This window comes from Equus caballus, chromosome 7 (assembly GCF_041296265.1).
Source record: "Equus caballus isolate H_3958 breed thoroughbred chromosome 7, TB-T2T, whole genome shotgun sequence".
Classification (NCBI taxonomy): domain Eukaryota; kingdom Metazoa; phylum Chordata; class Mammalia; order Perissodactyla; family Equidae; genus Equus; species Equus caballus.
Genome location: NC_091690.1, coordinates 48,284,607 through 48,308,692, shown reverse-complemented (window position 1 = coordinate 48,308,692; position 24,086 = coordinate 48,284,607). Strand labels below are relative to the sequence as shown.

General features: G+C 39.4%; 1 protein-coding gene across 1 annotated transcript in view; it reads left to right on the top strand.

The window, feature by feature from the left end:
* Nucleotides 1-7,483, top strand: part of LOC100630876 (zinc finger protein 709) — a 31,311-nt gene extending 23,828 nt beyond the window's left edge. Inside the window, exons 2-4 of the mRNA XM_023645341.2 lie at nucleotides 3,422-3,548; nucleotides 3,768-3,828; nucleotides 4,214-7,483. Of these exons, the coding sequence (XP_023501109.1) occupies nucleotides 3,422-3,548; nucleotides 3,768-3,828; nucleotides 4,214-5,678 (1,653 nt within the window). The 3' untranslated portion in view covers nucleotides 5,679-7,483. The remainder of the gene's footprint in view (nucleotides 1-3,421; nucleotides 3,549-3,767; nucleotides 3,829-4,213) is intronic.
* Nucleotides 7,484-24,086: the final 16,603 nt, after the last annotated feature.

Below are 24,086 nucleotides of genomic sequence, written 5' to 3'. Positions count from 1 at the left end.
ACCTCCTACCAGCTCAGCCCAGTTACTGAAACCTCCTTTTGATATGATGGAGACTAAGCTTGGCCCTCTAGCTTATGCGACCTACAGGAGGGGCATGACCTTTGTTTCTTCAGTTTGTTGAATGATGCTAGAGTGTGATGGAGGAGGTCACCCCTCTCCCTGATACCTTGGTTCCCTGGGTACTTCCTTGAGATTAACTGAGTGCACAGCACTGGGGAGTACATAGATGTTTAGGACAATGATACATTTGTTGACGATGGAGCTCAGTGGAGAGTTGCTGCTCTTCATCCCTTAATTGGGACATCCCTGATGAAGAACCAAACCCAAGAGGTGATCAAACAGGCAGTCATCTTCCTGCTGGCCAAAAATTGACCTCGTCTGTGTATTTTCACAAACTCTTGGATGATTGTCTAAGAGATGCCCCTTTGTGGTCAAAGAACTCTGGGAATCTCTTAACTTAGAAATATCCAAAATAGAATTCTAGGTAACCCTTGTCTGTACATTACTATGTCTACAATACAAGGACTCACCAGGACACTCATTATCCACCTTGGGGTTCTGACACTACTGATGGTGACCAGGGCACTTCTCAGAGGATACAGTGCCGTGCTCTCCAACAAGGCATTCGATGGAACTTTCCCCTCCCTTGTGGGTCTCAGCTCATAGAGCACCATACTGGCTTACTGAAATCAGTTGAATGAGAGATTCCTGTTTCAGTCATCAGGGGTGAATTGTAATGAGTCTGCCTTCGTCTTTTGTTTTGAAAGACTTAGGTTTTTTTAGAGCAGATTTAGGTTGACAGAAAAATTGATCAGAATTTAGAGTTCCCACATAACCCTTGTCTCTGCATCCACAGTTTGCATTCTTTTTCACGTTTTGTATTACTGTGGTACGTTTTTTACAATTTCCATATGGATGCATTACAGTGCATGGAGCACGTTAGCATTGACTATTTATGTATACAATGTATGGGTTTTGGCAAATGTATAATGACATGTATCCATCATTTCTGTGTCATATAGTGTAGTTTCAGTTCCCTAAAAATCCTGTGTATTTCATGTATTGACTCATCCCTCCCTCCAACCCTCTAAACTTTCACAACCAAAGTGGCTCATACTTTTGTCTTTTCCAGAATGTCATATACTTGGAATCATACACTACATAGCCTTGTCACATTGGCTTCTTTACTTAGGAGTATACTTTTAAGGATCCTCCATGTGTTTTCATGGCTTGATACCTCATTTCTGTTTATTACTGAACAGTATTTCATTGTATGGCTACACCACTGTTTGTTTTGGTCTATTTTATTCTTGAAGGACATCTTGCTTAAAACTCTAACTTTTGCCATTTATGAATAAAGCATTTATAAACATTCGTCTGTAAGTCTTGTGTGAACATAAGGTTTCAATTCATTTGGAAAAATACCAAGGAGTGTAATTGCTGGATCTTATACTCCATGTGGTAAGAATGTATTTTGTTTTGAAAGAAAGCTCTTCTCTTCTGTTGTAGGTGCACCAAATTCCACCAGCAATGAATGAGGATTACCTGTAGCTTCACATCTTCCCCATATTTGGTGTTCTGAGTGTTTTGTCTTTACCCATTTAATAAGCATTTAATGACACCTCAGTTTTTCTCTCAGAAAGTTCTTATTTCTCCTTTATGTTTGAAGAATAATTTTGGTTGACAGAATTCTAGTGGAGTGCATTTTTATTTTCAAAACTTCAGATGTTTCCCTGTGCTCTGTTCATGCTCGCATGGTTTTTGAAAAGAAGTCCACTTAATTCAATAGTTTGTTTCCTTTTACTGAAGATCTGTTTCTTCTCTGGCATTTCTCAGTATATCCTTTGTCTTTGATTTTTCTCTAGTTTGAATATGATATCCTTGGGTGTGCGTTTTTGTAGGTAATCATGTTTAGCTTCTCTGAGATTCCTGGACGTAGAGTTTGCTGGCTATGATTAATTTTAGGATACATTGGTGATTATTACTTCACTTGTGTCTTCTGTTTCTTTCTGTCTTCCTTTTCCTTCAGGTATTCCCATTATGTGTATTTTAAACCTTCTGTTAAAGAAGGTTGTCCTAGCTTCATGGATATTGTATTCTGTCTTTTTGTTCTCTTTGTCTTTGCATTAAACTCTGGTGAAACAGATTTTTGTTTAGTACAATCCTTGTTAAGAACAGAATATCTGGGGCATATTTCAAAATGCCCTCTTTTCTCCTCCCTAATTTTGGAGATACTGGTTTGCTCTATGCCTTCAAGGCTGTTATGAATCTAAGAAGAGTTGTTCACTTCAAGTTTGTTTGTTTTCTTCTTGTGAGGTTAAGAATGAGAGCTTCTAAGTTCCTTCAGTGTGGAATCAGCTGTTGGCAGGACATCGTCTAGAGTGGCTGGTCAGGAAACACTTCCTCTTGAAGTTGGAGAATGGAGATTTTCATTCTTTTGGAGGAAAACACTCTTAAATCCTTCACACATTTTATAATCATGGGCAAATTTATCATCCAGCCATTGTGGACTTCAATGAACTCCCTTGCACTTTGCTCCTCTTAACCTTTTCCTCAAGGACAGCAAGGCCCAGGGTACACTGTGGCTTTTGACAAGAAAGAACTCTTGTTGCACATTCTTATCTCACTGTGTGTCCTAAACATTGGTAGGAAGTAACCTTGAGGCACATGAGTATAGGGATTTTATGGTGTAACTTGTCACGCCTTTTTCTTTGTGTCTGAGCTCTAAGATCCAAATAATTTTCTGGCCCCATCAAATCATGCAAAGAGAGACAGGAAGAACTGAGTCTGTGATAAATGTTACACAAATTAAAAGCAATGCTTCCCCACAAGAATATTTACATTCACCCAGCTCCATCTGATTATTTGTAATGGCCTGGAGTACTTTAGGACAATGTGGCCAGCTGGGCTTTGTTAGACATTTGATTTCTACAGGCCTCCTGGACTCTCTGTTTGGTGATAGGACTAGACAAAGGAGCTCCCAGTTCTTCACTTCAATGTTTTTATCCATTGAAACCTCATGCAGATTTGACCTTCTGCCTCATGGAGTGGTGTAACTCATGGGTAATAAGGAAGAAGACAAAAGAATTTTTCTCATGTGGAGGTCTGGTCTTAAAATGATAATATTTGTTTCATTAGTATGGCATTCTGTCATTTCCCTAGATGCTCTGAGCCCTACTGTTAGAGAGAAATATGATGTAATGGGATCACAGTAGAAATGTCCAAACAATTTCCATGTGTTCATGATGCTGTTCAATTGATGAGGAAGTGAGTACAGAACAACTGAGTTTTTGATAATCAAATCATAGAATTAATGTTTGGAGATGACACAATCATGTGTAACCTTCATACAAAGGGAGTATGGGTTTCCAGCGCTGTTACACTTATGCATCCTACTCTACACTTATTTGTGATGTTTTAGGACTCAGTGGACATTGAAGATGTGGCTGTGAACTTCACCCCAGAGGAGTGGACTTTACTGGATCCTTCACAGAAGAAACTCTACATAGATGTTATGTGGGAAACTTTCTGGAATGTGATCTCAATAGGTAAGAATGAGGACATTCCTTCACTTCATCAATTAGAGAAAAAGTGTCTATCACTTTTTTTTCCTGCCTATCAATGTTATTCCAAAATGTAGAATGTAGAAAGGGGAGGTTGTTGGTAAATAAACTAGAAATGGTCACAGCTCATCATGGACTTAGAATCTAAAAAATTTTCTGTAATTGCTAATACGTTGGAATAAACTTTCTGGGTCTACATTTCAGGAAAAACATGGGAAGATCATGATGCTGAAGATCAGTACAAAGACCAGGGGAGAGAACTAAGGTGAGTCACTCTTACTATAGAAAGCAATGTCTCATATAAGAATCCTGGTATGTTAGAAATTTTCAAAAGAAGTAAACAAAACTAATAACCCTTGCTTCAAATTTAGATGTTCTTAGAAAATTTTCACCAAATATGCTTTCTGAAATATAAAGTAGAGGTTTAGTTTTTATAAAACAGTTCACTTGGAAACAGTATTAATAAACCCTATGTATGAATGCCATTGTTTTGACAATAGCAAGTATAAAGTCCTTGCGCAGCATTTAGTATGTATTCAATTTCAGAGAATTCAGACCAGGCAGAAAACATAAACTTTTCCTATAAATCATAACAAACATAAAATCATTAGTAAAGAAATCATTAATAATGTGCTTCTCATTTTTCACAGAACTCATATGGTAGGGGGTCTCTATGAAAGTGAAGACAGTAGTCAATATGGAGAAAACTTCAGCCTTATTCCAAACCTAAACCTGAATGAGAAGACTACTGGAGATGAACTATGCAAATGCAGTGCATGTGGACAACTCTTCATGTATCATTCATTCCTTTATGGTCACGTTATATGTCCCATTGAACACAAACCATATGCCTATCAAAAATATGGAGAGAAGCCATATAAATGTAAGGAATGTGGGAAAGGCTTCACTTTTCCCAGTCTTCTTCGAATACATGAAAGAACTCATACTGGAGAGAAACCCTATGAATGTAAAGAATGCAGTAAAGCCTTCACTTTTTACAGTTCTCTTCGAGTACATGAAAGAACTCATACTGGAGAGAAACCTTATGAATGTAAAAGATGTAGTAAAGCATTCAATTCTTCCAGTTTTCTTCGAATACATGAAAGAAATCACACTGGAGAGAAGCCCTATGAATGTAAAGAATGCGGTAAAGCATTCACTTCTTCCAGTTCTCTTCGAAAACATGAAAGAATTCATACTGGAGAGAGACCCTATGAATGTATGGAGTGTGGGAAAGCCTTTGTAGCTCCTTATAAGCTTCGCTCACACATGATCTTTCACACCGGAGATGGACCTTATAAATGTAAGGAATGTGAGCAAGCATTCATTTCTCTCGGTTCACTTCAAAGACATGAGAGAACTCACACTGGAGAGAGACCATATGAATGTAAAGAATGCAGGAAGGCATTCAGTCGTACCAGCATTCTTCGAATACATGAAAGAACTCATACTGGAGAGAAACCCTATGGATGTAAAATATGCACTAAAGCATTTACTTCTTCCAGTTCTCTTCAACTACATGAAAGAATTCATACTGGAGAGAAACCCTATGAATGTAAGGAATGTGGGAAAGCCTTTGTAGCTTCCTATACACTTCGATCACACATGATCTTTCATACCGGAGATGGACCTTATAAATGTAAGGAATGTGAACAAGCATTCATTTCTCCCAGTGCGTTTCAAAGACATCAAAGGAGCCACACTGGAGAGAAACCATATGAATGTAAAGAATGTAGTAAAGCGTTCAGTCGTACCAGTTTTCTTCGAAAACATGAAAGAACTCATACAGGAGAGAAACCTTATGGATGTAAAATATGCAATAAAGCATTCACTTCTTCCAGCTCTCTTCGAGTCCATGAAAGAATTCATACTGGAGAGAAACCCTATGAATGTAAGGAATGTGGGAAAGCCTTTATAGCTCCCTCAAGCCTTCGATCACACATGATCTCTCACACTGGAGATGGACCTTATAAATGTAAGGCATGTGAGAAGGCATTCATTTCTCCCAGTTCATGTAAAAGACATGAAAGAAACCACACTAGAGACAAACCCTATGATTGTGAAGAATCTATGAAAGTCTTCAGTTCTCCTCAAAGTTTCCAAATATATAAATGAAATCATACTGGAGAGTACATGTATGAATGTAAAAAATGTAGTAAAGCGTTTAGTTTTTCCAGTTCTCTTCAAAGACATGAAAGAACTCATACTGAAGAGAAATCCTGAAATGTCAGGAAGGTGGGAAAGACTTTATTTCTCATGCAAATTTTCAAGGATATGTGAAAAGCCACACTAGAAGGAAAGCCATATAAATGTAAAGAATGTGAGAAAGTCTTTTGTCATCCCAGTTCTTTCTGAAGGCATGAAAGGACTCACTTGATAAAACCTCTTTAATGTAAACAGTGTAGGAAAAGCTTCAATAGGCCTACATTCTTATATGTCAAACTCCCACCAAAAATAAATATAAATGGAAGTCATGAGAAACCTTGATGGAAATTAATTTGTGTACAATGTTCTAGAAAACTTTGAACATGAAAGAGTCATTATAAAAGTTGTAAATATATTGTTTACCAAGCCTCTTTCTTAAAGTGTAACATTGGATTGTGAATTTGTATTAATTACTTTCAGAAATGAATATTGAAGTGAGATATTTCTGAAAGTAATCCTTTATCAATGGTACAGAAGCATAATAGGTAGTTCCTTTCTCTTAAATCAATTAATATTTTCTCTTTTTATAATGTTTTAATTGTTCTATGTTAAGGGGCCATTGGAAAATGACAGTGTGTAGTTTTTGGGATTTTCTTACTGCCTTGTATTGCAGTTCCTGGATGTCCCTAATCCTATGTATATATTGTTCCTTTCTTAGAGAAAGCTCCTTTTTTGGGGAGGTGGGGGGTGGGTATAGGACCCTTTTTTAATTTTCCATTCTATTAAACAGTTGGAATAAATTTTTATGGATAGCAAGTTTATCAAAGAGTATACTTTCCAGTGAATTCTTATTTTCCTATTTGAGCCTTTGCTCTTTGTCCTTGCTTCTGGCTGGTATTTGGTGAATAGACCTTGAATTAAGTAGAGGCCTGTGAGAGGGCAACAAATGCTAGAGCTGGACATATCACCCTTGTGTTGTGTTATGTAAATGGGAGTAATATTAAGAACTAGATCTTTAAGAACCCATCCCCTTTATGATTCCATGTTAGAATTCACGAATAGCCTCACTTTCATAACATTTGGAAGGCAGAGGCAGATAAGGCATTAATCAGATTTTGGAGCCACCATACAGGGAGAAATACAGTTGCATAGGAGCTTCAAGGAAACCATCTTCCAGCCCATTCTCTGGATTCCTTGCCCTTTTAGTCAAGAGGACCTTGGAAACCACCACCAATTGTTTGATTTCCATTTTCTTAGAGGTGTATTTTCCACTGATGTTTTCGCAAGTTTCACATCAAAGATCCATTAGAGTTAGGATTTTTCTGTAAGGCCTCTTGTGTCCACTAGGAAACTAATTCAGACTTTCTTCCCCTCTTCTCTAGATGATAATTGAATAAGGTCTGATGTGTATAGGAAACAACTTATGCTGTTAATAGTGCTAGTGAGCCTGTTTCCCTGATTCAGTATGACATCTACAATGGGGCATAAAAAGAAGGACGTGGGAGTTTGTTTCTCTGCTGCATTGTGCAGTGGCTGCCTTGACCCAGTTCTTCCATGGGAGAACAATCACCTTGCTCATGTCAGGAAGACTGTTTCCTGTTACTTGTAGCTGAACATAGTCCCTCAATATGTTTTCAATAATGTTTGTATGTCATTAAAACTAGGTACATTTCTTTGTGAAATGAATGCTTCTGTAGTTGTTTCATTGATGTACTGTGTCAACTGTTCTAATCTATTGTGTGCTAATAAATATAATTGGTTTCATTTCCTCAGAATATATTAAAATCCATTTTAGTTATGGATTTTCAGATATGCTTTGCAATTTTCTCTATTCATTGAACATTATGAATCAATTTTGTCTTGTGCATACAAATTCAGGTATTTTTTTCCTCAAACTTTATTTTTTGTTCTTTTACAGTTATGATTTTTATCATGAAACTAATTTCTCATTCATTCTTATCCCAAAACATAAAAATCTTGGCTTTTTCAGTGCCCTCTTGTCAGTAACCTGCAGGATTGCACCTGTAGTGAGAGGGGTGTAATGAATTCTAGGAAGAATGACCACAGACCATAGAGGACTGTGAGGAATAACAGTAACGTGGTGCTCCAAAGGACTTCTTACAAGATTTTGCCATGAGTTTGTGGATGTGATTGCTGTTCACGGAAGCAAGTCACTTTCTGTATTGAATGATGTGAGGAGGTAAACTTAATTCTATCTTTCGTAAATATTTTGTTTTTGTTAATTACTGTTTTCTAGAATGCAATATCAATGTAGTGGAGCTAAAGTTTATTTTTAAGAAGTTCCAATCAGTCATTTTAGTAAGAAGGAGGGAATGTTAGTCATTTTTTATTTAGAATTTTGTTTTTTCCCATTTTTACTGATATGGTTACCAAATACTGTCAGTTCTGTTAAAATATATAAATTCAACTCTTAGTATATTACACAATATTTTTAATATCTCTCATGCCACAACTGAGGCCTTTGAGTTTAGGCAAATTTTTGAGATAACACAAGCCTAGCAAAGGAGAGAGACAGGACCACTATGCCAAGTAAGCATTTCTTTCTCAGAGACTGTGCTTTTGATGATAATATTTCAACATCTCTCACGTGCCATGCACTTTAAAGTAAACAGACCCAATATAGCAGAAATAAGGCATGGTGGGATTTTGGTACAGTGGCATGAAACAAACAAGTTCTTGTGGTCCTGATACTTACATGTTTGAAGGAAAATAGAGATGATTAAATGGTAAAGCTTTGTCTGATAAGATGGAAATAGGAACTGTGAAGGAAAGTAAAAAATAACATTGAGCTAATAGGGAGGCTGAAGTGTGTGTGTCTTTTGAATGAGGGTAGGAGCCTCAGTAAGTGAGGATGTCATTGTTATCTGGGCCTGGAGACTTCCTATTGACTCAAGCCACAGATATTTGTGGTGTCTTTTTGTATTTAATATAATTTGAGAGGATCTTTATTTTACCTTTAACATTTTTAAATGCTATAGTCTTTGGCATTTTTATTTTGCTGCTGTACAGACTTGAATGTGCAATACATACTTCACTAAACCATGGAGTTCCTCCCATTTAGAGAAACAGGTACAGTCATGCACACTCTTCTAGCTCATCCTGAGTGTACTCTGAGTAGAGTGATGTCTATGCAAGTCCACCGTGATCCCCCAGTGGAAACACCAAAAACCTATGGGTGTTTAGAGGCAATCGTCCAAGGAGTAATTGAGGTGAGCTGCAGAGAGAGGGAATCATTTTGAGTAATATCCGAATGGAGTAATGGGAGAAATGGGAAATAGTGTCTTCTTATTGCAGGAGTGGCTGGAAGTCTTTCATTTCACTGATCCACAAAGCTCTGTAGCCCACCTTGCTGTTCACAGGTTTTATTTCTGTAGGCTTAGATATTGAACATGCATTGTTGAAAAGTGGGAGACAGTAGTAACAGCTGCAAGGTTTAATAAAAAGCAAAAGAAAGCCTTAATCTTTGCCATTTTATTTTAGTGTTAACTTACATATTGGAGGAGTTTTGTTCAAATGAGCTCCACAAGAGTGTTCTTGGAGATGGCATGTTTCCCATGTTTTAAAGGCAATATTACTATACATTTGTGAGAATTCACAAGTACACCTAAAATATATATTCATATAATTAGTGGAAAATTAATAATAGAATCACTTGCATATGTTAGGAGAATGTTAAACTCTCTTGATCCCTGGTTTTTATGCATTCAGTACTTCTGTCTAACACTGTGGGATCTTTCTTAGGAAGAACCGAAAGATTGAGAAGAAGGACTCAGTCCTCAACGGGCCTTTCTTGCAACCCTGTCTTAAATGAGGAAACACGCCCTAGGGTGGGACCTGCCCTCAGCTCATACTCATAACAGGAGTAAAGTGAGAGGGCTTCCAGAATCACTGAGTTTAAATCAGGTTCTGTGTACAGATCTGTAGAAATACTGTGCTTCTGAAACAAAAAGCTGTCTCCTAAGTGGGACCTATCTGAGGACATCCTCACTCATGTGCATCAGCTTCGTTTCCTTCCATTGTCATGCACAGACCATTTCCAGCTCTTTGTTTCCCAACTCAAGCCTACTAGTGTCTGCTTATTTGGAAACAACTTAGAAATTTTGGAAATGTCCCTCACTTTGGAAAATGTCCCTCAAACAATGCTGGGGGCCTGTGAACTGAGAGGGTGACAGAAGGAGTGGTAGAACCCATGTCATGGGAACATTGTCAGCCACAGCTGTCCCAGCTGTTGTATATTTATCAGATTTGCTTTCTTACACAACACTTAAAAGTGAATGCCTTTGAATGGAGAAACAAATGGCTCTAGAATTTGTCAAAATAACAGTCACACCATTAGCATCTCCCTCCACACACCGCTCTCCCATAGAGGCTGTAGCAGCCTCCCATTATGCATACATGAGTCTCTAAACCTCTCACAGTGGACAAAGTTTGCCCAAGGCATTCTTGTGCCAAAATTATTCTCCTTACCCAGTGCTGCACACAGAGAAGATGCCGATGGCAACTGACAGAGTCTTTATGTACATGGAGGCTCTCGTAGGGCCTGAGTTGATGGTCCTCCACAGCCAGTTTCCAATTTTCCCTTGGGTCATGAATGCATGACCCCTCAGGCTGACTAAATAGAGACCTGCTCATTGAAGAGAGATGGGACATCCTCAGAGTCCTGAAACATCACACATGTATAGAGCAAGATGATAAGACTGACAGTAGTGGGGATCTATACTCCATTTGTAGGAGGGTTACATATGATTCTGTCATCTCCAAACATTTATTCTATGTTGTGATCATTAAAAACTCATTGCTTTTCTGTACACACTTCCTCATCAGTGTAGCAGCATCATGAACACGTGGAAAATATTTACACATTTTTACTGTGATCATATTACATCATATTTCTCTCTACCAGCAGGGTCCAGAGCATGTTGGGAAATGACAGAAATGCTGTACAAATGAAAAACAAATTATCATTTTAAGACCAACAATTGCTTGTACGAAAAATTCTTTCATCTTCTTCCTTATTACGTACCAGTTACAGCACTCCATGAGGCAGAGAGTCAAATCTGCATGAGGTTTCAGTGGATTAAAACCTGGTGAAGAACTGGATGCTTTTTTATCTAGTCCCAGCGTTAAACAGAGAGTCCAGGAGGCCTGTAGAAATCAGACTTTTCTCAAAGCCCACTGGCCACACTGTCCTAAAGTATGCCAGGCCATTACAAGGAGTCAGATGCAGCTGAGTGAACATAAATATTCTTGTGGGGAAGAGTTGCTTTTAACTTGTGTAGTATTTATCCTAGATTCAGTTCTTCCTTTCTCTGTCTGTATGATTGGATGGGGCTAGAAAGTTATTTGGCATTTAGAGCTCAGACGTGAGGAATAAGTCATGACAAGTTACACCATAAAAATCCCTGTACTCACTTGCCTCAAGCCTCCTTCCTGCCAACTTTTAGAACACATAGTGAGATGATAATCTGCCATGAGGGCTCTTTCCAGTCAAAGAGTAACAGCACACCATCAGCCTTGGTGCCCTTGAGGGGCAGATTAGGAGCTACAGATTGCAAGGGAGTTCATTGATGTCCACAAAGGTAAGGTGTGATGGTAAATTTGCCCATGATTATCACATATGTAATAGATTCAACAGTGCTTTCCTCCAAAAGAATATAAAGTGTCCATTCTCCAATTTCAAGAGGCAATGTTTCCGACCAACCACTCCAGGTGACGCTCTGTCAATTTATGGTCCAGCACTTAAGAACTAAGAAGTTGTCATTCTCAATCTCACAAGAAGAAAATGAACAGACTTGAAATAAACAACTCTTCTTAGATCCATGAGAGCCTTGAGGTCATAGGGCAAACCAGTGGCTCCATTGTTGGGAAAGAGAAAAAAAGATGTCATTTTGAAATATGCCCCAAATATTCTGTTCTTAACAAAGCCTGTACTCAAAAAAATCTATTCCACCAGAGTCTAATGCAAAGACAAAAAGAACAAAAAAGACAGTGTGTAATATCCATGAAGCCTAAGACAACCCTCTTTAACTGAAGGTTTAAAACATACATAATAGGAATTCCATAAGGAAAAGAAAGACAGAAAAAAGCAGAAGAAACAAGTGAAGTAATAATCACCAAAATATCCTAAAATTAAACATAGCTATCACACTGTATATCCAGGAAGCTCAGAGAACACTAAACATAATAAACTACAAAAGCACACACCCAACTGTATCATATTCAAACTAGAGAAAAATCAGACAGAGAATATATATATAAATGCCAGAGAAGAAACAAAGATTTGAATTAAATTAGACTTCTTTTCGAAAACCAGGCAAGCAAGAGCAGAGTAGAGTGAAATATTTAAAGTGTTGAAAATAAGCCACTCTCCTAGAATTCTCCGTTAAGCAAAATTGTCCTTCAAAAATAAAGGACAGATAAAGACTTTCTGAGACAAAAATTGAGGAAATTTGTCATGAGTACACCTACTTTGAAAGAAATGTTCAAAAATTTATCAGAAAGAATGTAGATGATAAAGGTAGTGGATTAGAAAAATATTTTTTATATTTCTTATAATTAATATAACAGATGATATTTAAAATATTAGCAACAATGTATTTGGTAATGAGAAGCTTACAGATAAGTGAAATAAATGACAGCAATGTGACAAGGGACAGGAAAGGGGAATTTATGAATAGTGTGTGAAGAAGTACTTACACAACATGAAGTGGTACAGTTATTTGACAGAGGATGTGGGTTGGTTGTAAAAGTATGCTGAAACCTCAAAAGCAACCTCTAAAAAATACTTTTTAAAAAATATGTAACTGATATGCTAAGAAAAGGGAAAAAACAATGAGAGAAAATGCTCAATTTCAGCCAGAAAAAGCAGAAAAAGTGAAAAACAAAAAAAAAGGGTAAAAACGGAAAACAGTAAAAGGTTTGGTAAATATTAATCCAACTGTATCAATAACCATTTTAATCATCAATGGTCTTAACACAATTGAAAGACACAGTATTATCAGATTTCAAAAACTCAATTATCTTGTCTAAAGAAACCCACTTTAAGTATAAAGACACAGATAGAGGAGGGGTAAAGGGATGGAGAAAAACAGACCATGCCAACACTAATCATAGGAAAACTGCTATAGACATATCAATTATAGACAATGTGATTTCAAACCAAGGAAAATTAAGAGATAAAGAGGGGCATTAGATACTGATAAAGGAGTCCATTCTCCAAGAAGGCACAGCAGTCTTTCATGACTATGTGCACCAGAAGAGAGGGGCAAAACACATGAGGCAAGAACTGATAGAATGCAAGGAGGAAAAGATGAATCCAGTACTATAGCTGTAGAACTCAACATCCCTTATCACAAACTATAAATTCCATTAGGCAGGAAATGAGGAAGGACAGAGGAGAACTGGATAGCACTGTGAAACAACTGGATTTCATTATAATCTGTGGAATAGTTCACACAACAACAGCAGAAGATACATTCTTCTCAAGTTCTCAGTGGAACATTCACCAGGACAAACCACATTCTGGGACATAAAGCACACCTTAACAAATTTGAAACAACAGAAATCATACAAAATATGTTCTCACACCACACAGGCATTCATCCAGAAATCAGTAACAACAAGATAGTTAGAAAACCCCCAATATGTGGAGATTTGACACTTATAACTAATACATAGGATAAAAGAAGTCTCAAGAGAAATAAAAAATTATTTTGAACTAAATGAAATAAAAACACAACATACCAGAGGTTCTTGGATGCAGCAAAAGCAGTGTCTAGAGGGAAATTTATACCACTGGACAAATACACTGGAAAAACCAAAGATCTATAATCAATAATGTAAGCATCTACCTTAGGAAACAATAAAGAGTAAATTAAACCCAAAGTAAGCACAATGAAAAAAATAATAAAAGTCAGAAAAGAAATCAAGGGCTGGCCCCCTAGCTGAGTGGTTAAGTACGCATGCTCCACTTTGGCGGCCCAGGGTTTTGCTGGTTTGGATCCTGGGCATGGACATAGCACCGCTCATCAGGCCGTGCTGAGGTGGTGTCTCACATAGCACAACCAGAAGTACCTACAGCTAGAATAAACAACTATGTACTGGGGGCTTTGGGGAGAAGAAGAAGAAGGAAGAAAAAAAGATTGGCAACAGATGTTAGCTCAGGTGACAATCTTAAGAAAAAGAAAAGAAGAAAAGAAAAGAACTCAATGTCATTTTGGAAATCAATGGAGAAAATTAAAACAAAAATGGTTCTTTGACAAGACTAATAAAATTGATAAACATCTAGTCAAGATAACAAAGAAAAGATGGAAGACAGAAATTACTAACATCAGAAAGTGAAGGAAGGGGAAATGAAATTTAAAAAGGATTTGATAAAATACATCCATTTAAGATAAATTAGTACTAGATAGGAACTTCCATCTCTTGAGAAAGAACATCTTTATGAATCCTGTAGCTAAATTTACAACATTTGTTCCGTATGGCACGATTGCCTCTGTGAAACATCTGAAAGCATTTACAACAACAAATAACTCCTGGAATTAATAAGAGAGTATAGCAAGGTTGAAGGGTATGTGAGTCAATTGCTTTCCTTACAGACCCACATAAATACAGTCAACTGACCTTTGACAATGAAGGAAAGGCAATCCAAATGAAAAGGAAGTCTTTTAAACAAATACTGGTGGAAATAATGGAAATTCACATGCAAACACAAACAAAAACAGATGTAGACAAAGGCCTTACACCTTTCACAAAAATCCAGTCAAGACACATCACAGATCTAAATGTAAAATGCCAAAGGAATAAACTAAAAGATAATGTAGGAGAAAATCTAGATGACCTTGGAATTGGAGATGAATTTTTAGATACAAAACCAAAAAGCAAGGTCCATAAAAGACAAAAACAAAAATTTTACTTCATTAAAATGAGAAACTCCTGCTCTGAGAAAGATACTGTTAAGAGAATAAAAACATACTTTACAGAGTAAGAGAAAATCTTTGTAAAACGTATCAGATAAATGAGAGCTATCTGAAATACCAAAAGAACTCTTAAAACTCAACAGTCAGAAGACAAACAGCCCAATAAAAAAAAAATGGGCAAAAGATCTGAACAGACAGCTCACTGAAGAAGATAAATAGATGGGAAATAAGAAGTGAACACATGCTCCACATCAAATGTCACTAGGAAATTGCAAATAAAACAACGAGGTATCACTGGAATATTATTAAATGGGTAAAACACCCAGAGCACCAAATATTGGTAAAGATGTGAAGCTTACCAATAATCCTCATTCGTTCCGGGGGGAATGGATTTGGTGCACCTACAATGGAAGACAGGATCTTTCTTTCAAAACAAAATACACTATTACTACAGGGGCTGGCCCCATGGCCGAGTGGTTAAGTTTGCCTGCTCCGCTGCAGGTGGCCCAGTGTTTCGTTGGTTCGAATCCTGGGCGCGGACATGGCACTGCTCATCAAACCACGCTGAGGCGGCATCCCACATGCCACAACTAGAAGGACCCACAACGAAGAATATACAACTATGTACCGGGGGGCTTTGGGGAGAAAAAGGAAAAAATAAAATCTTTAAAAAAAAATACAGTATTACTACATAAAGAGCCAGCAATCACACTCCTTAGTATTTTTTCAAATGAGTTGAAACCTTATGTTCACACAAAACCTACACATGAGTGTTTACAGGCACTTTACTCACAATTGGCAAGAGTTAGAGTTTTAAGCAAAATGTCCTTCACGAGTCAAACAGACAAAAACAATCAGTGGTCCATCCATACAATGAAATACTATTCAGTGATAAAAAGAAATGAGGCATCAAGCCATGAAAACATATGGAGGAATATTGAAAGTATATTACTAAGGGAAAGAAGCTAATGTGACAAGGCTATGCAGTGTACGATTCCGAGTATATGACATTCTGGAAAAGACAAAAGCATGACCCACTAGAAAGATCTTTGGATGTGAAGGATTTGAGGGCTGGAGGGAGGGATGAGTCAATAGGTGGAGAACAGAGGAGTTTTAGGGAAGTGAAACTACACTCCATGATACAGAAATGATGGACACAGGTCATTATACATTTGCCAAAACCCACACATTGTATAACACAGAGTCAATGCTAATGTGCACTGTGCACTGTAATGCATCAATATGGGTCAGAAGTTGTAAAAAATGTACGATGGTAATACAAAATGTGAACAATTGTGAAAACTATGTGGATGCAGAGAGGAGTTATCTGGGAACGCTCTGTAAATTCTGAACAATTTTTCTGTCAACCTAAAACTGCTCAAAAAACCCCTGAAATCTTTAAAATAAAAGATGAAGACAGACTCGTTACAATTCACCCCTGAGGAGTGAAACAGGACATCTTTCATTGAACTGAATTCAACTTATTTCAATAAGCCAGTATGGTGCTCTATGAGCCTGAGACCCACAGGGGAGGGGAAACTTCCATCGAATGCCTTGTTGGGGAGCACGGCACTGTATCCTCTGAGAAGTGCCATGGTCACTATCAGTAGTGTCAGAACTCCAAGGGGGATGACGAGTGTCCTAGTGGGTCCTTGTATTGTAGACCTAGCAATGTACAGACAAGGGTTACTTTGATTTCTATTTTGAGTGTCTCTGAGTCAAGAGATTCCCCAAGTTCTTTTACCACAAATGGGCCTCTCTTAGACAACTGTCAAAGAGTTTGTGAACATGTGCAGATGAGGCCAATTTTTGGCGAGTAGTAAGATGACTGCCTGGTATTTGGTTAGCTCTGGTGACACTTGGGTTTGGTTCTTCATCAGGGATGTCCCAATTATGGGATGAAAAACAGTGACTCTCCACTGAGCTCCATCATATATGAATGTGTATTGTCCTTAAAATCTATGCACTCCCCAGTGCTGTGCACTTAGTTAATCCCAAGGAACTACCCAGGGAAGCAACGTATCTGGGAGAGGGGTGACCTCCTCCATCACCCTAACATCTTTGAATGAACTGAGGAAACAATGGCCATGTCCCTCCCGCAGTTCACATATGCTACAGGGCCAAGATTAGGCTCCATCATATCACAAGTAGGTGTCAGTCGCTGGGCTGAGCCGGCAGGGTGCTGTCTCCAGGGCCAAAGGCATAATAGGCACATTAGTAGAGGGTCACATGCTCAGTGCTTGTGAGAGCCTCTGTTTTCAAGAGATCTCAGTACCTGGTGACAATAGCAGCTCTAATGACATATAGTGTGTTACGTGGGGCAGTTATTTGCATCAGAAGCCTATGGACAACTTAAGGCCCTCCTCCAGAGAGCCTCACATCACTGCCATCAGGGTCAGAGGCCTCCTCCGTGACAACTGGTTGCTTTACAGAGTGTAAGGAACCCAGGCTTAAGTCAGGTTTGAACTAATCCCTTTGTTGTGCCAAACTCAGACTGTGGGTGTGGTCCACTATAGCCCAGAGGGTCAGGATCTTCGTTGCAATAGATGCAGGGGTGGCAGCAGCAGAGTGGCTTAGGGGCCCTGATGAGACCTCTGTGATCTTGCTTCCTACTGGCTGCATTTTCAATCTTCTTTCTCTCTGAAATACCTGCTGTTTAATGAGTGGCCACCTGATGGGTTCAGCTCATTCACAGGTATAATCATCCACAAATCCTCAGACTCTCCCTGATGTGGAGGCGATCACAGCCTCAGTCTCATTTTCACCCTAAGCACACAGATAATTTCCATGATGAAGCAGTGAGCAACACTGGTCATGGGAATGACATATAAAAATGGCAAGCAATAGGATATATTGGAGTATATGAGGAAGCCATTTGGTATAAACCTAATTCAGCCTGACTTTTTTTTTCCAAAAGGGCCTGACTGTGGCCATTGAGCATGCATTGTATATCTGCTTAGACATTTTGAGATAAAGGTGCAACTTCCCTCCCCCTCCCAACCTTGGCATCGCCTTAAAGACTAAGCATCTTTCCTTAGGCTGGGAACTGATTGCAGCACTCATCTGTGACCGCTCAGCTCGAGGCAACAGACCTGCCACCCTGCGGGGTTCACTGAGACAGCAGACCTATCTGCTGTTTCCATCAGTTGCTGTGCCAACAGAGCAGCCTCGTGACTATTGTAAAAGGGACATTTCAATCATATATGAAACATACTCTTTGAGGGTGTATAACCACCCTGTGTACCCCCACTTCTTTGGAGTGCTCTGTTCCTTTGTGGAAAGACTCTCCCAGGTTATAATCCTCAGACTTAAGCTCAGAATAAACTCACCCAAATTTTCATTTATAGATTGGTCATGGATTATTTTCGTCGACAGGAGGGAGGCTGGAGTCAGGCAGAGGAGTGGGGCGGGACGTGCAGGCGGGGAGTCTCCTTAAGGGAGTTTCCTCTCTTAGGAATTTTTTAACCTTCCCATGCATTATTTATTTAAAATGAAGAGAGAAATTTATACACACTTATTTTCCTATGGTTGATGATTATTTTTAATTAACTTTTGCATTTTAAAAGAAATTTAATTTTAACTCCTCTACATAGGAAGCTACTCCAAGATTTAATTCTTGAAATACTAATAAACATAAAACTGCAAACCATGAAAAGAATTACAAACCCCTTTCTACCTAAAAGGACAAGGGGCATGATGGTTTGTCCCTCCACGATATTTCACACTGGGGAGATTTTCAGGAAGGAGGAGCATATTATAATACATTAGGGGTTTGAAATTATGCCCTGAAATAAACTAGGAATTCTAAAGACTTACACAAGATTTCACGTGTCCTCATATCAATGAAAATAGAAATTCAAGTGCTTTTTCCTCACATCCATTAAAATAGGAATTCATTTGCCTTAGGAATAGAATAGCCTTTTAAATGTTAAAGATCTCTGGGGACAGGGACACACAAAAACTGACCGAAAAATGGAAAATGCATCTGAGAACTTAAGTACAGTCATACATGTTGAGGTTCTCTTACCTAAATGGAACAAAATTCTTTGTTTCCACAATTTTCTTGCCTTACTCACATCCTATCTCTCAATCAACTTACATTTTAAAGCCCCAACTCTGAATGGAAACTAGAATCAGAGGATTGCAGTCTTCAATTGATAAGGGAATCCGGGACAGAAACACAAATGTTTGAATCAGCTCATAGAAGCAGCCTGCTTGCCTACCGTTCAGAAGGAAAACCCACATTCAGAAAGCGATCATATCCCAAATTTAGGGTCTAAGTACTATTGGTTGAGATGTCACCCCTAGAGTGGCTTTGTGCCTGGTGAAGGAGGGTGGGGACACCTGAGCAGCCACAGGAATGGACTCTGGGAGCCCCACGCACCCTCCCTCTCCTTTGAGCATGGAGGCACTGCCTCCCCCAGGCTCCCACCCTCACAAGTGGGGAAACTCTCAGTTGGATTCAGTTTAAGCTTCTGACCCACATGAACTCCAAATTCATGAACCCTTTGACCACAGGACGGAACACCTGAGCTTCACAGACTTCTCAATATGCACAAATGACACATTCAGTGCACCTACAGTGTGGGTGCAAAACTCAATGTTTAAAATGCTTAGGCCTAAGGAACCACAGTTACAACCTCAGAAAGGGCGCCACTCCCCACCCCAGGAGCACGTGCACCCCCAGCTTTCCAGGGCTCTGCAGCTCCTCTCAGGATAAAGGCTCCTTCCATGGGGGTGTGAGCAGTAGGACACCTGCAGGGGAGGCTCCCCAGGAAGGACAACTGGGCCTTCAAGGCCTTCCCTCTGCAGGCTCAAGTGGGCCTTAGCTTGGGTCTTGGACTGAGGGCCTCTGCTCCCCACTGGAGATGCTCTGTGATTTTAAATCACACAAACCCAGTTTTTTTAATAATTCAGCAAAATCACTTAAACCCAGCCTTTCCATGGAAAATAGGGAAGAAAATTATAAGGTACTTTTACTCATTCAAATAGAAAACCTCAAATATCTATTCCATTCAGCAAAATAATGCCAGTTGATTATTACTATTGCTGAACAAGGGCTCGCTACCTGATGCGCACAGAAACTGAGACCACGGCACACCAGGCTTTGAAAGAAGAAACAGTTGACTGTGCCATCAGTTGGCAAGGAGACAGGAGGACGGGCTCTCAACTCCGTCTCCCTCATCCAGAGCGTGGGCTGAGGCTTAAGGGAGCAGGGAGGGTCGGCTGGGATGCAAAGACCTGGCAGGGTGAGGTCTGACTGGCAGATCAAAACCTTCTCTTCCGCACAGGCTCCTGGCTGCCCGCCTCCTGTGACAAAGAGCTCTAACGTCCTGCTGTTAAGATGGGGTTAGTGACGGGAGGTTAGCAGGAAAAGCACAGTGAACAAGGGTCAAGCTGTCATGCAGATTTAACTCCTTGCCTTCTCCACGGATAAAGAGTTTCTAGAGATCTAGAGTCATCCTGCCCTTCCTGGCACAGAGAGGGAGGCACCCTTACAAAGGGCCGTTTCTCTTAAATGTAAATTTCCCTTACAAAAGGGTAACTTCTAGTTTCAAGAACTTTTCCTGTGTCTGCTCTTTTTAAAATAATCATCAGTTCAAAGCAGCCCTTATGCCAAAGACACATATTTTGGGCAAATTCCGTTCCTGGTCCTGTGGTTACATTATTTCCATGGCAAAAAATCACAGTTGACACTTGTGGTCAGCATGTCCAAGCCCTGGAATTTCATTTGAAAAACATCCAAAAGTAAAGAACAGGCCTCAGAAACTTACTACACACATTCAGGGGAAGAGAGTGAAACAAGCATTTTTAACAAACGGAATGTAACACGGGAATATTATATCTTTTCTGAAATTCACCTCTTTGTTGTCTGTTCTGTTTGGAACTATTTTATATTGTCTTCAAAGCTCTGTTGATTTCCTCTTATTGAAAAATGGATACTTAAATAACTGAATGATTCTTTTCTGGGTCACAAGCCTAGGGAGGAGCAGTGCCAATGGGACAGATCACCCAGGAAACTTTCTCAAGAGGAAAATCCACCCAAAGGACTTCCCATTGGATGCTGGGCCCAGAAAGATCCTGGAGGGAGAGGCACAAAGGATTTCTTGCAATGTAGTTCCAGGTGGTTATTCTCTGCTTTCCTCTCTTGTAAAATATCCACAGACAAATTTATATTTTAAAAAAAGAGTCATCCATGGCTCTGGGGAATGATAAAGTTAAAATATTGGGTCTGTCTGAAATGCATTGCAGAGGATAAATAGTTGATAATGATGCTGTGAATCAGAGAGGGGAAGCTGGCTTTGGGATTGCAGAAAGGGATCTGTCAGTCCTAGGAAGAGCCAGCCTGGGGTGACAGGATTGTGGATTTGAGACAATGCTTCCCAAACATTCGGAAAACTCAGAGAAAATGTGTGTCCCCTGGAGAAAAAAGAGGCACAGGGGACCCCACAGACCACAGCCACCTCCCAAGCACGAACCCCAGAGACCGAGTCACGATTGTCACTGATGACAATTCCCGTGGTCATCGAACAGTCTGGGGAGACGTAGGGCTGCGGGCACAGAGCTGCCAAGAGGCTCCAGGGCCGAAGTCACTGTGCGCAGCGATGACGGGACGCCCAGGGTCCCGGCGGCCGGCCCAGCTCCCACGGTACAGGTCAGAGCGCACTGAGGTCAGAGCGGCGCCACCTATGGACTAGGTCCGCAGATTCAGAGGAGCGAAAAGGGATGTCCACGTATGCGTGGTGGATCTCCCTACCCACCTGCCACAGCAGCTCCCCTGATTGGACAGTCCAGAAGTCCACCCCCTCCTGCCTGAGTGACAGAGGGTGGGAGCCTTTATGACTCAGGGGAACCAGCCCAGGCTGGTGGGCTTGAACATGAACCCAGTGGCACTTTTGCATTTAAACAGCACTTTTTCCTGGGCTGGGGCTACCTTTACTCTTCACTCAACTCTCTATGAGCACGTGGGTGCCCGTGTGCACAGGGTCCTGATTGAGTTTGCAAATGGAGCAAGTACAGACCATGAGGGTGACCCAGGCCAGGCCACACTGGAACAGGAGGGTCTTATGTTCTCTAGGTGTGGAGAGCTTGGCGTAAGGCTGCCAGGCCGATCATGAAACTGTGACCCTTGTTTAGAAATGCAGACACTTGAATGTGACCTCACCATCTGTAATGAAGAGTCAGGCTCCATTTTAATCAGTGATCCTTGCTGGAGATGAGCCTTCCGCCCATCCCTCCCCACCCCACTCATGTGGTACTCAAGACAAAGAATCCCAGAGCTCTTGGCTCTGGTGGGAAGTTTGCATCCCACAGCCCTAGCCTGGGAGCAAGGACTCTTCTCAGTGTAACCACAGGGTGTCACATGTGCTCATTAAAGTCTCAGGTGTACATTTTACTTTGGAAGGAAATTTATTTTGTATCAGTTTTTGCCGGTGTCCCTGGAGACATTTCAAATGTTAACCGCTACAATATCCGGATCTAAGGCAATTGATTCCTATTTTCACTGATAGAAGAAAAACAATAAATTGTTATGTAACTGTGGGATGCACCTGGAAACTCTTCCCCGAGCCCTAGCTTTATAGAGATATAACTGACTAATAATAATGTTTGTCCACATTTAAAGATTACAACATGATAATTTGATATATGTATACAATATTTATACTTGAAATTTGTGAAGACAGTCGATTAAGTGTTCTTGCCACAAACAAGAAGTAACTCAGTACCCAGGAGTGGAATTGATGGTTTTATATTTGAGGAACTCCCAGACCTTTTTCCACAGTGACTACACCATTTTATATTCACACCACCCATGTATGAGAGTTCAAATTTGTAAATATACCCTCAACAAAACTTACTACTTCACTTCTTGATTCTAGCCATCTTAGTGGTTGTGAAGGGCTGTCTCCCTGGGGTTTTGATTGGCATTTCCTTGATGACTAACAATGTTTGGCATCTTTTCATATGCTCTTGACCATTTCCCTATCTTCCTTGGAAAATAATGTCAAAATCCTTTGACATATTTAAATTAAGTTTTTGACTTTTTATAAAATGTTAAGAGGTTTTTAGATATTTTCAATACCAATTCCTTATCAGATATACGATTTACAAAATTTTCTTCCATTCTGTGGGTTGTGTTTTCACTCTCTTGCCTTAAAATTTTTAGTTTTAATTGTAGTAGTATCCACATACCATAAAATCTAGATTTTCACCATTTTTTGGTGGATAGTTCAGTTAGAGCACATGTCAGAATTTGCTTTCTTTTTAAAGCTGAATAATACACCACTGTATGTATGTGCCAAATTCTTTTGATCCATTCATCTGTTGAAGGACACTTGGGTTACTTCCACCTTTGGCTCTTGTGAATAATGCTAATATAAACACGAGTGGACATATATCTAAGTCCCTACTTTCAATTCTACTTCAATTCCCAGAAGTAGAATTGCTAGTTCAGATGGTACTCAGTTTGTAATTTTTGGAAGAATGGCCATGTTGTATTTCATGCCATTAAAGTAACTATATTCCCAGCGATAGTGCACAAGGGCTCCAAAGGGTGTTTTCACTCTCCTGATAGTGTCCTTTGAAGTCCAAGTGTCATTAATTTGATGTAGTCCAAGTTACCTATTTTTCTGTTTTTGCTCTCTGTGCCTTATCTAACAATTCTTTGCCAAATCCAAGGTCAGGAATTTTTTCCTATGTTTCATCTAAGTGTGTCATAGTTTACTCATGTTTAGGTCTTTATCCTTTCTGATAAATTATTTTATGTATTGTCACATAAGGATAAAACCCCTTTCTTTTGCATATGACTATCCACTTGGCTCAGCACCAATATATGCAAAGAATATTCTTGCCCCATACTGGGTGCTTTCTTCAAATATCAGTTGACCACAGATGTATGGGTTTATTTCTCAGATGTCGATCTATTCCATAGATCTGCAGGTCTAGCCTTGGGTCAGTACCACATACTCTTGATTACCACTGCATATTACAAAGTTTGAAATCAGGAAATGTTAGTCCTACCATTTTCTTTTTGTTTTCCTAGTTTGCTTTGGCTCTTCTGGTTCCCTTGCAACTCCACATGATTTTATGAAAGAGCTTGTCACTTTGTATAAAGGAATAAGCTGAGATCATGACAGATATATGCTAAATTTCAGATCATTTGTGGAATAGTGCCATTTCAACAATATTGTCTTCTGATTACTGAAATTGGGATGTTTTCCCATTTCTTTGTACATTTTTTATTTCTTTTGATCATATTTTGCAGTTTTCTGAGTATTTATTTTGTACCTTTTTGATTTTATTGTCAATGCATTTTAATTTCATTATCAGATTGTTCATGGCAAGTGTAGAGAAATACAATTGATTTTTATATTTTAATCTTGTATTCTACCATTTTGCTGACCTTAATTATCAGTTCTAATCATTTTTTTACTGGATT